This window comes from Nuphar pumila, chromosome 8 (genome assembly GCF_984573655.1).
Source record: "Nuphar pumila chromosome 8, dmNupPumi1.hap1.1, whole genome shotgun sequence".
NCBI lineage: Eukaryota > Viridiplantae > Streptophyta > Magnoliopsida > Nymphaeales > Nymphaeaceae > Nuphar > Nuphar pumila.
Window position 1 is genome coordinate 7,971,409 of NC_143256.1, and position 16,649 is coordinate 7,988,057.

Here is a 16,649-nt window from a genome sequence, read left to right on the forward strand (position 1 = left end):
TCCATTTAACATGAATTTAAAGTAATGTCATCAAAATTATTCCTTATAGATTTTATAATAAAAACATAAATTTTAAACAAGGTACAAGTTTTTTAACATGAGAAAGACATTTACAATATCAAGGAAGTTCACTTTCATATTACGTGAAGTGTGCTTTCCATTAACCAGATGTGAATTTCTCATAAAGTTTCAGAAGCATTAGAGTAGAGTGTAGTTAAACAATTCTGAATTTGGCTTCTTGAAAAACAAGCTTCCGATGTTTTACTAAGTTTTTAGTAGCTATGAGGAAAAAGCTTCAATATCCATAACATCAAACACATTCAACAGTAGCCCACATAAATTATACAACTATTGATGAATTGGACTAAGCAACATTCCGGGGACATCCAGAATACTTGTGAATGTCCTCCTACCAGTGCTGTTTTGTTTTTAGTAAAAAGAAGGTTCGCATATTTTTTGGACATTCGCAAGTATGAGTTGCTAAGGTTATACTATATTTGTGAATGTCCTCCTGCCTGAGCAACTTTATTATTTAATAAAATGAGGTCCACACATTTTTGAGACATTTGCAAGTATGACTTGCGAAGGTCGTACTATATTTGCGAATGTCCTCTGTCATTTTTATTTTTATCTTTTTGGTAAAAAGAGGTTTACATATTTTGGGGACATTCACAAGTATAAATTGTGAAGGTCGTACTATATTTGTGAATATCCTCCTATCTATGTTATTTTTTTAGTAAGCGGTTCACACATTTTTGAGAGATTCAAAAGTATGAGTTGTGAGTAGCATGCTATACTTTTGAATGGGTAAAAATATCCTAAAAAAGTCAAGAATCAAAATTTTGGATATGCAAAAGATTTTGTCAAAGTTTTAAGTATTTTGAAAAGTGCGCTATTTTGCAAGGACAGTATAGTTATTTTTTATATGATTATATTTTATTTTGATATGGTAAAGAAGAAGTCAAAAATCATTCATATTATGAATGTTATGTGAATTAATGTGTTCTAATTGTGAGTGCCAAAGAAAATATGAGTCAACCATGTGAACAGAATAAACAAATTCATAAGTGTTCATTTTGAACATACTACCAATGGTAAATCCTTTGCCTATAATTTTTTTTATCATAGTTACAATCCTAGACTCAATCATACTTTTGAAACAATTTCAAGACAATAGATCTACATAGGTTAAGTTCTTATGAACTTCTAGAGCATAGGACCTTTTCGAAGGTGAACTTAATTTTCACTCTCTTTGCCTAGTACTTTAGTTAATGAAAAGTTTTTCATAAAGAGATTACATTTCTCCTCCACTATCTTGTACGACTTAAATAAGTTTCTGTCATTTGCCACATGCACAATGCTTTCATTATTTAGGTATCAATCACTATCAATAGCCACCATGAAGGTTTCAAAAGTTATAACCAGCATTTCCTCTAGCTCATTTAAGTCATCTCTCAATCTTTGCATTCTCTAGCATAGTAACCAAACTTGCCACGTACATAGTAGTGGGTTTTCTTTTCATTAATTTACTTTTTTTCCTACCATAAAATTCTTAGGTTTTTTGGGATTTAATTATTTTGTCACCTTTGTTACTAATCATATTCACTTTAGGGAAGACCTCCTTAGAACTCAATTTTTTTTTGTCATGAAGACGAGTTTCCTTAATTCGGATGTTTTTAAGAAGATTTTGTAAAGTGATTTTTTTATTCTTATGTTTAAAGTGATTCATATATTCTTTTTAGAAATCAATTAGTTTTTCAATGTTGATTGTGACTTGAAAATTAGCATCAAGATACATACATTCACCTTTGATCTTATAAGTCAATATTTGCACCTCATGAATTTGAGTAAGTATAAGTTTATCATCAATAATAAGAAAATTAACCATTTTAAGGCAATAGATCTACATAGATTAAGTTCTTATGAGCTTCTAGAGCATAAGACTTTTTCAAATGTGAACTTAATTTTCACTCTCTTTGCGTAGCACTTTAGTTAATGAAAAGTTTTTCATAAAGAGATTATATCCCTTCCCTACTATCTTATATGACTTCAATAAGTTCATGTCATTTGCCACATGCACTGTAATGCCCCGAAATTTTAACCCATATTTTTAAGAATTTATATATATATATATATATATATATATATATATATATATATATATATATATATATATATATATATATATATATAACAGCAGAAACAAGAAATACTATAGGGTTAAGCATTTCAGAACATTACAGTGGAGAGAAAATTCAAAACAATTATTTCATTTCATTATCAATGAAAATTAACATTAGAGTTTTAAATGATATAAATAATTAAATTACAATAAACCCAAGCGATCCCTGAAATAGTAAATCCAAAATCTCGATCTGATTTCTCATCCTGCAATCGCTCGTAAATGCTATTATTCACCTGAAAATAGTAAAATTATAGGAATTAGACTACAATTGTCTAAGTAGGAAATTTGTAACTTTTAATGCAGGTATTTCATGAATCTAGTATGTGATGTGGGTGTCATGTGTGAATCTTTAGCATATACAATAGCACGTAAAGCAGACTATGCAACAACAATAACAAACATATATCTAAGCAAGTAAGCAGATTATGCAACAGCTATAATTAAACAAGTAAAGTATATTTTGCAACAACAATAACAGTAACATGCATAATTTTTATATAACAGTAACAATATGAATTCAATTATCTCATATCTACGCATTTCAGGATTTGCATTTCATCAGAAGCTCAGAATATAAAGCATGTTTGAAAGAATATGAAATTATTTTTTTAGTAACTTCACTCACAGTGATACCTAACTGTTCTAAATAGTGTTTATATTATCTTATCCCGCGAGTACACACGGACACAGGTGATCATCTCAGAAGAGAACGTTCGGGGGTATATTATTCAAGAGTATTTTATTAACTCGAACATTCTAACTGAGACTGAATCCCTAAGAGAGCGACCGATAGCCAAGAGAATCTCCCAAGGGCTCAACTCAAGACAGGATGCATCCTTAACTTCTGCAGAAAACATGGAACTACCACCTAGGACACATAGATAATCCTGGTCCCTAACTCCGAGGACGGGGACCAACGAGCCGCTTCACGCTCGAAACACAACACAAGTCCTCGAAGTTTTATACCACCTACCCTCTCCAAGGTAAGCCTCAAAAACTGGTTATATTGTTTAATTATTGTTCTGAAGTTCAGGGCATTTTCCCAACTTCCTCTTACTACCATAGCAGTAGATCCCAACCTTAGTCACTTTACCAAGGTATATAAACCATCCATATCCTTTTTCCACATCGATTTCTTAATCCCACTCAGAGTGCTCTGATGCTTTTAAACCAGTCAAGCACACAATAATTACAATTAAGTTTTCATCACTCTTATTAACATAGCACACAAGTCAATAGCACAAGTACCCGCATCAGGTAACCCATTCATATTGCCCCTTTAGGCAATGCACATATCCATATGTCACTAAGTGCCCCATCATATGATTGAAACCAATATAACAACCTCACTCCTCAAACACCGACAGCATACAAGCAATTCAAATCATACATTTTCTGACAAAAAGCAGTTTAAGAATTTATGAGGAAGAGGCTTATTAGACTGCAGCATATTTAATCTCACACAATATCATGCATACAACTTGTATAAGATTATACTTGATCACATGTACTCAGATCTGATCACAACCAACATAACTACTTGAAGTCAATACTGATGATGGGAAATAAAATAACCTTGAACTCAAGTCTGATAATAGGTAATAAAATAACTCGAAATCATGCATGATAATAAGTAACGAAAAGATATGTATTCAAATTTAATATCAGTTATTAATTCAACATTGAAACAGATTTGATATAGTCAATAAGATGACATATAGTTATCTTGGATAGTAGTCAACCTAAAACAAATCAGTTTGATGACAGAACACAAGATATCATATAATCAAATTTAATCATCGTCAACAAAATAATAGGAATTCAGATTTGATACCATCCATAAAATAACATATTACTCACGTATTTAACTGTCAATAGATCATCATATAAACCATGTGTTTACATTGTTTTTATGTTTGGGGCATTATGTATGTGATACTCTGTGTATAAGATCAACTTGCATTACATGTGAGCTTTAGAAACAATCTTTTCTATTTAGGAACATTGAGAAGTTTTCGAAAGTCAAGTTTAAGATTTCAAAGCCTGGGTAACTATAAACAACTCAATACATCATGTTATACATAGATGGAATAAAATGTTTCCAATAGCATGCATGTGAATAAGCAATGTTGCAGAACCCAAATTAATAACACTTGATAAAACAATAGTTATTGCAGTCTTATTTCCAACTCAATGATTTAATCTAATTTTCATGAATTAAACCTAGACTTAAAACAACTGTAAATCATCAATCAGCCACAATCATATACAGCGCAATAGATTAACCAAAGATGCTCGATTTGTCAAAAATTCAAACAGACACATTCGACTGTCCAAAAAGGACGAATATAAGGATGTGTGGTTAGAGTGTAACAACCACCTTGGGCTGTCAAAACAAATGTACCTTAATTAGTGACAGCCTTACACAAGCATGGATAACCAAAGCCCAAACAATCCATTCAGAAATATGTGGTAATGTAACCATAGAAGCATACCCCAAACATGTCGGGACATGAGCATTCCAAATGTGAGTCCATTATATTTTCACAAACAGAAAACTAATCAGATAACAAGGTGAAACAAAACATATCATGGAATTCATTTCAATATGATGAAAAAAATTGTAAGAAAATACAAAACAAAATTTCTGAAAGAATAAAGTATTCTTCAGATCTAGAGTAGTCCAAATAGCCAAGAACCCCATCGGGAAGACCCCGAGCCCCATGCTCGATCCGCGAAATAGCTACAAGAGAAGGGGAAAATAGGAAAATCTACATTCTTTTAATGTCAAAACCCCCACATCCCACCTGAATTCATGCGATACTCAACAAGAAAAGCTATCAGAATCCTACCTTTTCTGACAACGGGAGGAGGTTGTTGCAGCGAGAGGAGGTTTTCCGAAGTCGGTTCCTCGCTGTGAGAAGGAGGTCGCCAACGACATTGGTTGCTGGCGACGGCGGCAGCAGGTGGTTAGGAGGCTTGCCGACGACGATGCCAATGCCGGCGTGCGAGAAACTGAAATAGAGGGGAAATCACAAGCAGTAGAGGGAAAAGATTCTTCAGAATGAAGGGAGCGAGACCCCCCTTCATCCCCTTTTAACGAGAGGTGACCAGCGGTTACACCCCCTCTTGAAACTCTTAAGTTGCAAGAATCGTGCCCCAAGCACGATTCTTGAATCCTGCTTTTTATTATAACTCAGTCGGGTCCGGGTCCAAACCCTGCGACCCGCTACTCGAGATCCAAATCCCAATTTGGATCTAGGCTGATTATGGAAGTGGATCCGGGTCGGAAGTGGATGGTGGATCCATAGGTTGGATCCATTTGGCTCCAACTCCAATTACCCAATACTTTTTAATTATATTCTTTTGGATCCAATAATGGATCTCGGACACAATATGCATGAAACAATGCTTCCATTATTCAGGTATCAATCACTATCAATAGCCACCATGAAGGTTTCAAAAATTATAACAACCTGCATTTCCTCTAGCTCGTTTAAGTATCTTTTAAGTTATCTTCCAATCTTTGTATTCTCTAGCATTGTATCCAAACTTGCCACGTACATAGCAATGGGTTTTCTTTTCATTAATTTACTTTTTTTCCTGCCATAAAATTCTTAGGCTTTTAGGATTTAATTATTTTTCCACATTTGTTACTAATCATATTCACTTTAGACAAGACCTCCTTAGAACTCAAATTTTTTTGTCATGAAGACAGGTTTCTTCAATTCAAATGTCCTTAAAAAGGCTATGTAAAGTGATTTTTTCATTCTTATGTTTAAGGTGATTCATATATTCTGTCCAAAAATCAATTAGTTTTTCAATGATGATTGTGACTTGAAAATCATCATCAAAATATATACATTCACCCTTGATCTTATAAGTTAATAATTGCATCTTATGAATTTGAGTAAGTATAAGTTTATTATCAATAATAAGAAAATTAACACAATAATATACAAGGAACCTCTTATTACTAGCATCTTCTATGTTATACTAGAGAGCATTCTACAACTCTTTAGTCAATTTCAAAGAAAAATACATGTCTAAGAGTGAATTGGCTTAAATGTTTAGAATGTGTCATTTGCATCGGTAGTTTTTTGTTTGCCACTTCTCTTTATATTTCTTTTGTTCTTCTATACCGACTTCTCTAGCATCAATAATAAGATAATATTTCTTGAAAACATAGTTAATATACAACTTGAACAACAAAGAAACATTTGATTGCCACTATTTGAAGTTTGTCACATCAAAGTGATCAAGTTTCTTAAGGTCATAGGTCAGTGTATTGATGGAGTTTGATATCGAAAGCCATATTAAGTTCTAAAAAATATTATAACACAATGGCAAAAAATAGAGTTTTTGAAAACCGAGATCTCAAGCCTATAAGCATGTTCTTAAAATCACTATATTTAGAACTTAAATCACCCCGCTTCATGATTTCTCAAGATGTGAATTGGGTTTGTGCACGACCGAATCCCCAACATACAACTAAACTTGAACTCAAGAGTGTCACTGCTTCACAAGATAAGGTAGCCTCTCCCACATGCAAACTTGCAAACCAAACGAGAGCCAAAAGGATAGAAAAGAAAGAAAAGTTCAAAATTTTGATTATCAAAAGAATGAAAATGAAGGTTTTTATAAATGAAATAAACAAAAATGACTATGAACATTCACCTTCACCCACCTTTGACAAACAATCAAGGACAACCAAAACCGTCCACCAATCACAAGGCTTCGTAAAAAATACTCTCAAACAAGCCAAATCAATGTGAAAAATTAAAAATCAAAGTAGAATTGATCAAAAGGACAAAGTGAGCTCATCACGATCAAAATAGACCTAGGTGCATTTAAAGGTATCTCGCGAGCGAAGTGCACCGTCAAAGGGCCCTTATGCACACGTGTGTGGCACATCTATTCATGTGTATTGTGCATCAATGCACGCAAGCCACCCTAAGATACAAGGGTTTCCAAAGTATTACAAATAGATAAGACTTTAAAATACCAAAAAATTCTCTCCCTCTTAGACATGAGACTAAACATTTTTTAAATGTATTTCGATGAGAAACAATAAATGAGCTAAATCTTTGCAAAGAGCAAGTGATATATGTACATTCCCATCATAGAAAATAGTTAACTTTGAAACTTTTCCAACAGAATTTTCCCTCAGCCTAGCTAAACAGAAAAAATTAATGATATGAGACTTTCTACAAATGATCAACTTGGCCCTAGACAAATCAACCAAGTCTCGTTCATCAAACTGTTATTTCATGACCGCGACATGTAAAAACAAATTCAATGAAAGTGTATGTGTGTGTGAGCGGCGTGCTAGCATGTATAGAGTATAATTTTTTAATGCTATGAAATTTTTTGATCAACATATTTTCCAGATAATTTAACACCAACATATCCCTAAAAGTTCAATCTGTAAGCAGGAACGTGCACCAGTATACAACGGAAATATAACTCCTGGCCTGTGTCACAGCTCCATTGCTCAGCATGACTCAGGCCACAATCAGCTGTAAACAAAGTCTCCCACAGCCTTTAATTTGAAAGACCTAAAGGCACTACAATTCACTTTGAACCATTTCTTGTTGAGAGACCAGATAAACATATCAGGACAGCAGATACACATTTGATGATTCCATCTTGGAACCAGCACTACAAAGGCTTCATGAAACTTTTTTGTTTTTGAAAGGCAAGCTGGGGTTAGGTAAGACCCCTACCAGTTATACAACTATACCATTGGGTTTTGAACCTGCAATGTCGGCTTCATGAATTTTTCTACACGCATCTGTATCAATGTCTTTCCTTTAAAGGACAGCATATTCGTCCATCAGCCAATTAATTGGCACAATCTCTTGCAAAGCACATGCAATTTACTGAATCACTGCTTCCAGTGGGTCTGAAGATCAATCCATCTATGTCCAGAGGAAATAGCAGCCTTCCCCATTGGCATCCAGTAGAGATAGATTCTGGTGGCTCAACTATTGCAACGCCATCATCACTTCTTTGCAAAACGCCCATTACACTTACACTCTTTCCTTCTTCTATGTACCTGTCCATTATATTAATACCGAAATATGAAGAAATGCAACATAAAAGTTTTTTTTCTTGGCAGTCAAAATCAATAAACTTATTAAACCTATTATGTGATCGATCACTTATAAAACAACATGCTTTAGCTTCAAAACCACCAAGGAATAGACATAGAAAGGAATACCAAATGCACTGGTCTAAATCAACTGAATATATAGGAGAACTTGGTGACAGACCCTGTACAATCCAACTCTGGTGGCCAATTTTGATACGGGATATTTTTACACAGGTCAGAAGTCATTACCCTTCCTCTAAGCACAAGCATGCCCCACTTGTGAGGTTTCTTTCTGCTAACCAATTCTTCAGATATGGTGACAAGGGCTGGCTCTTGCTTTTAGTGTTAACCAGCATACATTCATCAACCAACGGAATAACTTTGGAACCAAATCCGGCTTTGACTGTGGCTCTCAAACCAGAGATTCTATCAGTTATATAGAAATCTGTAACAAGTCTCTGTCCAGAAGAAGCAGTTAAGTACCAATAGGAGGCTAAAGAACTTGAAAACCAAAGAAAGCATTACTCAGATTATAAGGACAAGTTGACAGAAACTAAAAATCAGAATTAACAAAAAAAAGAAGGAAAAAGAACATAAAAGTTACTCCGTACTAGATTGCTAGTACAAGTCAAAATATGCAAGGGAATGCCACAGAATTTCCAGTGTCTTCACCTTTTTAAGTAAGCCATGCATTTAAGACAAAAATATTGTTCCAGGAACAGTAAAGCATCTAACCAGTAAAAATTCCACAATCACTGGAAATGCCTTTTCTTTTTAAAATGTTAATGCAAATGGTTTATTTGCAGGAATTCTCAGCCACTTTCACCCCAACACATTATACTGGACAATGAATATTTGCAAGCTGGCTCCAACGTGTAAGAGCTCAAAGAATTATGGACACCATAAAAAATTCCAAAGAAGAGCATTGCTCAGATTATAAAGAAGAGAGAGAAACTAAAAATTTGCATTAACAGAAAACAAAGACAAAAGAACTCCATCACAAAAGTTACTCCATATTAGATTGCTAGTTGGAGACAAAGTAAGCAGGTGCATACATCACAATTTCTAGTCTCCACCTTATGAAGCATGCCAGCGCATTTAAGACAGGAAAATATATAACCAGGAACCGTACAGCATCTAACCAGTAAATTTCCACAATGACTGGCAATTCATTTTCTTTTTAAAATGTGGATGAAGATGGTTTAGTTGCAGGATTTTGAGTCCCTTTCACCCCAAAATGTTATATCGGCCAACAAATATTTGCAAACTCACTCCAATACATAAAGCTCAAAGAATTGCAGACACCACAAAAAATTTGGCAAACTGACAATGTTCAAAATGCACCTTCCGAAATATGTACTGCTATAGAAGTAACAGAAACTACCAATATCATGACGAATACAAGGAAATCATCTTCTAATACAGACAATGAAAGAGTAAACTGATGTTTTGGCCACAGCAATAATGTAGAACGGCAAAAATCAATAAAGAATAAACAAAAGAATAAAGTGTTTTAAATTTTAAAAGACAGATAAAAACATGGGAAAAAATATGCCCGCAAATAAAGAGTCAAAGTAATGACATTCAACATGCACTGTACGAAATATGTATGGCTGTGGCACTTACAGAAGCTACAAAAATCATGATGAATAACAACAACAACAACAACTACGCCTTCATCCCAAAACAATTGGGGTCAGCGATATGAACCAAAAAGAAATTCATTTTGGGTCTTCCACATGAATCCTTTTCCTCCAATCATTTCTATCCAACGCCATGTCCTCGGTGAGGTTCAAAGCATTCATATCCTTTCCTATCATCTCCATCCAAGTCTTCCTAGGCCTACCCCGACCTCTTTTAACTAATATATTTTCCCATTTCTCCAACCTTCTAACTGGAGCATCATTAGGCCTTCGCCGAATATGTCCAAACCACCGTAAACGATTCTCTCGCATCTTATTTTCAATGGGTGCAACACCTACCTTCTTACGTATCTCTTCGTTCCGAATCTTATCTTTTATTGTATTTCCACACATCCATCTAAGCATCCGCATCTCAGCTACACTCGTTTTTTGAATATGATGTCTCTTGGCAGCCCAACATTCCGTACCATATAGTAAAGCGGGTCTAATAGTCGTCCTATAAAACTTTCCCTTCAACCGCAATGGCATTCTACGATCGCACAGCACTCCAGTAGCACTTTTCCATTTCATCCACCCAACCTTTATCCTATGATTTACATCTCCATCAATTTCTCCATACTTTTGAATGATGGATCCCAAATATTTGAAATAATCATTCACCGGTATATCTTGCTCACCAAGCTTCACTACACTCCCATCACTACTTCGTTGCTTACTAAACCGACATTCCATATATTCAGTCTTACTCTTACTCAACTTAAAACCTCTAGCTTCCAATGTCTGTCTCCATAATTCTAACTTAGCATTAACCCCAGCTCTAGACTCATCAATCAAAACAATATCATCAGCAAACAACATACACCACGGTACATTTTCTTGAATTGATCTCGTAAGTTCATCCATCACTATCGCAAATAGGAAAGGGCTTAAAGCAGATCCTTGATGTAACCCAACCGTTATCGGAAAATTGGTTGTCACCCCTCCACAAGTGCGGACATTGATTACTACTCCTTCATACATATCTTTAATTATACTAATGTACTTGAGAGAAACACCTTTCTTCATCATTGTCCACCAGAGAACGTCCCTAGGTACTCTATCGTATGCCTTCTCTAAATCAATAAAAACCATATGCAAATCTTTGTTCCTCTCTCTATATCTTTCAATAAGTTGTCTAAGAAGATGTATAGCTTCCATAGTTGATCTTTCAGGCATAAAACCAAATTGATTCTCCGATATCATGACAACCTTCCTCAACCTAGACTCAATCACCCTCTCCCAAAGTTTCATAGTATGACTCATGAGTTTTATACCACGATAGTTTGTGCAATCTTGTATATCACCCTTATTCTTATATAAAGGCACCAAAGTACTCTTCCTCCACTCATTAGGCATCTTATTTGTTCGCCAAATCAAGTTAAAAAGATTTGTCAACCATTCTAAACCTTTCTCTCCCAAGCATTTCCAAGCCTCGATAGGTATACCATCTGGGCCAACTGCCCTTCTTGATTTCATTTTCTTCAAAGCCTCTGCAATTTCTTTCTTTTGAATCTTGCGCATGAAGTCACGATTTATCTCATGAAAAGGAATGGAGAAGTCTCCAAGATCTTGAGCATGACTATCATTAAATAGCTTATCAAAATAATCTTTCCATCTCTCCTTAATCTCCTCATCTTTGACTAAAACCCTTTGCGTTTCATCTTTGATACATCTAACCATACCCAAATCCTTCGATTTCCTATCTCTCATCTTTGCAAGCCTATAAATATCCTTCTCGCCTTCTTTGGTATCCAACTTGTCATAAACCTCCTTATATACCTTAGCCCTCGCATTTCGAACAACTTTTTTAGCTTCCTTCTTTGCTATCATATACTTCTCCAAATTCTCATTATCACGACTCTTACTTAGATTTCTATAACACTCTCTTTTAACCTTAATAGCTAATTTGACATCCTCGTTCCACCATGATGTATCCTTACCTAGTGGTGCACCGCCTTTAGACTCACCCAATACCTCCTTAGCTACTTTTCTCATACCACCCGCTATCTTATTCCACATTGATTCTGAATCCTCCTCGAGACACCAATCAACTTCCTTAACTACCTGCTCTACAAACATTCCTTGTTTAGCTCCTTTCAGTGCCCACCACTTAATTCTAGGATCTATCCTATGTCTATCCCTTTTGCGGCATTGTCTAATTCTAAGATCTAAAATTAAGACTCTATGTTGTGTAGCTACACTTTCTCCTGGTATAACCTTACAATCGATGCAACAACCCCTATCTCTCTTTCTAAGTAGGAAAAAATTTATTTGACTCGTATTAACCCCACTTTTAAATGTTACTAGGTGAGACTCCCTCTTCCTAAACCAAGTGTTTGCTAAGATCATATCATAGGACAAACAAAAATCTAAAATCCTTTCTCCACTTTCATTTCTTTCTCCTATACCATAGCCTCCATGGATATTCTCAAATCCATCCCTACTAATGCCTACATGTCCATTAAGGTCACCGCCGATGAAAAGCTTTTCTCCATAAGATGTCTCTTGTACTACTCCATCTAAATCTTCCCAAAATTGATGCTTAATGGAATCATCTAAACCTACTTGAGGTGCATAAACACTAATAATATTAATAATATCCGTACCTAATATTAATTTAATAAGTAAAATTCTATCACCCTTCCTACGGACCTCAACTACATTATCTATAAACTGACGACTCATAACAATCCCTACTCCATTCCTATTCCTATTTATTCCTGTATACCAAATCTTATATCCCCAAGGTTCTATCACTTTAGCTTTCTCACCTACCCATTTGGTCTCTTGAAGACATAAAATATTTAAAATCATGATGAATAAACTGAAATAAATTAATAACCTTCTAATACACAATGGTCGAATTTTGGCAGTGATAATGTTCAAAACCTAATGCAATATGTATGGAAATAAGTGTTACACAAGCTACTAATAAAAAATAAATCATCTTCCAATACACATAAATAAAGAGTCAAAAGGATGTTTCCGTCAGAATTTTTTGTTTTATGATAAAAGCATGTTTTGATCATAGTTAACAACACAGAATGGAAAAAATCCAATAAAGAAAAAATGCAAGAGTAAATTGTTTTAAATTCTAAAAGACATAAAAAAATAATTAAAAAAAAGGTAAATGACGTGTGTGTGTGTGTCTGTAGAGTGAGATTTTAAATGAGTTTTTCGGCTTTTTTGGTGCTTACTTCATGATTCCGACCCCATAGTTGTGTTTGGCATGGTCAGTTACTAGGAATCAACACCAGGATCATGTGTTTTCGATAAAAAAATTGATATTTTGAGCCTTGAAAATTTAAAAAGATTTTGGACTGTTGATTTTTCGAACCTTATAAGAACCCACCCATTCGTTAGAGTTGAATGTTCCAAGAGCTGATCCCTATAAAATCAAGTAGGTATATCACATATGTATGGTCAGAATTTAAAAATAAAAACGAAAAAATCCAAAAATACCATTTAGCATGTTTGTAACTTTGTATCACTATATACCCCTAAAAGATTGCATTTTTATGACAAAAAAGTATAATCCAAGGGTTGATTCTGATTTATTTCTACTATTTTGACCATCTGAGATAAACTGAGAGCTCGATTTACAATAAAACTATCCAACTACGAATTATCTCGAAAAACAAAAAATAAAACTAAAAATTCAAGGAAACTATTGAGAATAATGGAAAATTGCAAGGAATTAACTCAAAACAGGAAATAAATCAAAATAAGTGGAAATAATAAAATCAATCTCAATGCTGAATTCTAAATTTGACTGCCTCTGAACCTAGATCTTCCTTATATTTACAAGGGAAAATTTCTAATCTTAATAGGCTCCCTAAACTGATACCCCTCTAAAAGATAAAACTTATCCTAATATGATGGAACCTGGATATTGGATCCAATACATAATCCAATATCTATTACAAATGAACCAAATACTAAACGATCCAAAGAACCAAACGATAAAAATCCAAAATATAAATTAGATCCAAATGGACTTTTATGGTCCTGGGTCTTCAGCTCCGCTCCTGCACAATTCTCCCCGATTTGGAGAAAGACTTGACCTCAAGTCTTGATCCCGCTTACGCTTCCAGTTATGCTCTAACTATAAGAAATAATGGACCACTGGAACGTCTGGAAGGCACAAATCTACTAGTGTCGGTGCAAAACGATCCGAAGAATCTCCAAACAAGTGCAAACTGACGAATCAATCATCCAATGGCTAGCGTAGCATGTAACCAAGTAGATCTTCATATAGCACATGGGTCAAACCAGGAAGATCCATCTTAAGGTGCACTTGGGTCCAACTAGAACCAACCGGATCCAAGTGGGTGATGATAGGTCTAGGGTCAAATGGATAGAATAGGCTTTGAATGTGACTTAGTTTTAAAAAGAATCTAAGTGGGATTGGTTAAAACCAGAGTTACCGGAAACGCATATGCATAAGGGGAAGCGTGAAACGCAGCGCTTCCGAAACGCACAGGGAAGCGCACGTAAAAAAGAAGAAACGTGTCCCCCTTTAAAGGAAAGTGCGTCCCCCTTTAAAGGGGGACGCACTTCTCTTTATAGGGGAACGCATCCCCCTTTAAAGGGGGACGCGTTTCCCTTTAAAGGAAAACATGTCCCCCTTTAAAGGGGGACGCGTTTCCCTTTAAAGGAAAACATGTCCCCCTTTAAAGGGAATCGCGTCCCCCTTTAAAGGGGGATGCATTTACGAAATACCAATTTTACCCTTTTTCAAAACGAAATTGACACGTGAAAAACAAGAAACTAAAAAAAAATCTGAATAAGGGCAAAACAGACATTTTAAAAAAATCATGAAAACTTAAGAACGAAGGCTCAGGGTTTTGCTTTTTCACCCGACTCTCTCTCTCTCTCTCTCTCTCTCTCTCTCTCTCTCTCTCTCTCTCTCATTTTCGGCCACCGACGATCTGCGACCTCCAACGATCGACGACCTCCGCCGATCTACTACCTCTGACGATCGGCGACCTCCTCCTTTGTTGACATCCGAAGACCTCGATCGACGTTGGCAATGTCTCTGTTCAGGTATGTTCCTCTCTCTTCCACTAACGTCCGACGACCTCTCTCTTTCGATTCGCTCGAGGTCTCATCCACTATTCATTCTTGTGTTCAGACTGTTGATCCATCAAAGTGAAAGTGATATTCATACCTTTGTGAATGGTTTGTTTCATGAGTAGCAAGTTGTAGGGATTCAGTGCAGTGGCGTAGCTAGGATTCATGTGGGGGGGGGCAAACAAGGGTGTAGCAAAAAAAAAAATTTTTTGTGAGAGTTGAGGGTTCGGGGGTAGCGTCCCCGAAAAAAAAAAATTTGACATAAAATAAAAAATGGCTACAATTATTAATAAAAATCTATTTCATATGGACAAATCGAACTATTTGTTGCAGTCAGGGCTGGGTAGGACTGGGTTGGGCTACAAAAATGGATAAAAATCTATTTCATATGGAATCAAGGCTGGGCTAGGACTAGGCTTTAAAAAAAAAATAACTGTTTCGGGAGCCTCCCAAAACAGTTATTTATTTTTTATTTTTTAAAAGCCCAGCCCTGATTCCATATGAAATAGATTTTTATCCATTTTTGTAGCCCAGCCCAGTCCTAGCCCAGCCCTGACTGCAGCAAATAGTTCGATTTGTATATATGAAATAGACTTTTATTAATAATTATAGCCATTTTTTATTTTATCTCAAAAAAAAATTTTGGCTGATTCACAAATTTTGCTATATGCATTGAGTCTTGGACTCTTGGCTGATTCATGTACTGATTCGTTAAATTTGATTTGATGGGCATATTCTGATAAGAATAAATAGAACTAGTCTGTAGTTCTTTTTAGATTGGATTTATCAAGCTTCTACCTATTTGTGATTTCCTGGGTTAAATTAAATCTGTGGTGTTTCAAGTTTCAACTGTCATGTTTGTTTGAGATTTAGTTTGATTAAACTTGAATTTTAAGGCTTGATGCTTTCCTCTGTATTCATTACGGGTGTTAATGCTATTAGAAAAAGGAAATTTGATTGGTTTCATAGTTCTGAAATTTAGATTGTGACTGTGAAGCTGTGTGTGATACATATTGTCTGGATTATTTTAAGAAATGAGCATGATTAGTTTATGTGCACTGACACTGAAGTTGTTTAGTAAACCCCACGGTATTTTACGGGAATTCGATTGCAAGGGGCGTTCATGGTTCACTTTGAGTCTTTTTTTTTCCTTTTGTTTTCGCATTCCACTCTCCATCTTTTGTTGTTAATAATAGTTTTTTTAAAGTGTTCTAAAATGATTCCTATACTTTTATGATGTAGGTATATTTGTCTGTTCTTTGCTTCATTAATGACCATCACAAGCTATGATCACGATAATTATGATGACGATGATGATTCTTTGTACAATTTGGAGCATGAATCGTCTAGTGGTGTTGTGAAGGACAATGCAAGAAAGGGCAAGACCAAGAGGTCTTCTAATTGTCCATACGAGTTTGAGGACAGAAATGAAAATTGTTTTGATGAGGAAGATGAAGAAGAATATGACTACTATTCTGAAGATGACCAAGATGATGAACCACCTAGCATGCATAAAACAACAATGCTAATGTGTCATGTATTGAAACAAAAGAAGAGTGGGCAAGGAAAGCAAGGTGGAACCCAGGTTTTTATGTGCAGTCACTGCAAAAATATT

The 16,649-nt window shown here is 35.2% G+C and overlaps 1 protein-coding gene across 3 annotated transcripts in view; it reads right to left on the reverse strand.

Annotated features, from left to right (window-relative positions):
- Positions 1–7,551: 7,551 nt before the first annotated feature.
- Positions 7,552–16,649, reverse strand: part of LOC149829548 (protein SHOU4-like) — a 36,006-nt gene continuing 26,908 nt past the window's right edge. For all 3 annotated transcript variants that reach the window (XM_090016020.1, XM_090016019.1, XM_090016018.1), the window contains 2 exons: positions 8,529–8,737; positions 7,552–8,243 (listed from right to left, as the gene is read on the reverse strand). In XM_090016020.1, coding sequence (XP_089872146.1) covers positions 8,030–8,243; positions 8,529–8,737 — 423 coding nt within the window. In that variant the 3' untranslated portion in view covers positions 7,552–8,029. The remainder of the gene's footprint in view (positions 8,244–8,528; positions 8,738–16,649) is intronic.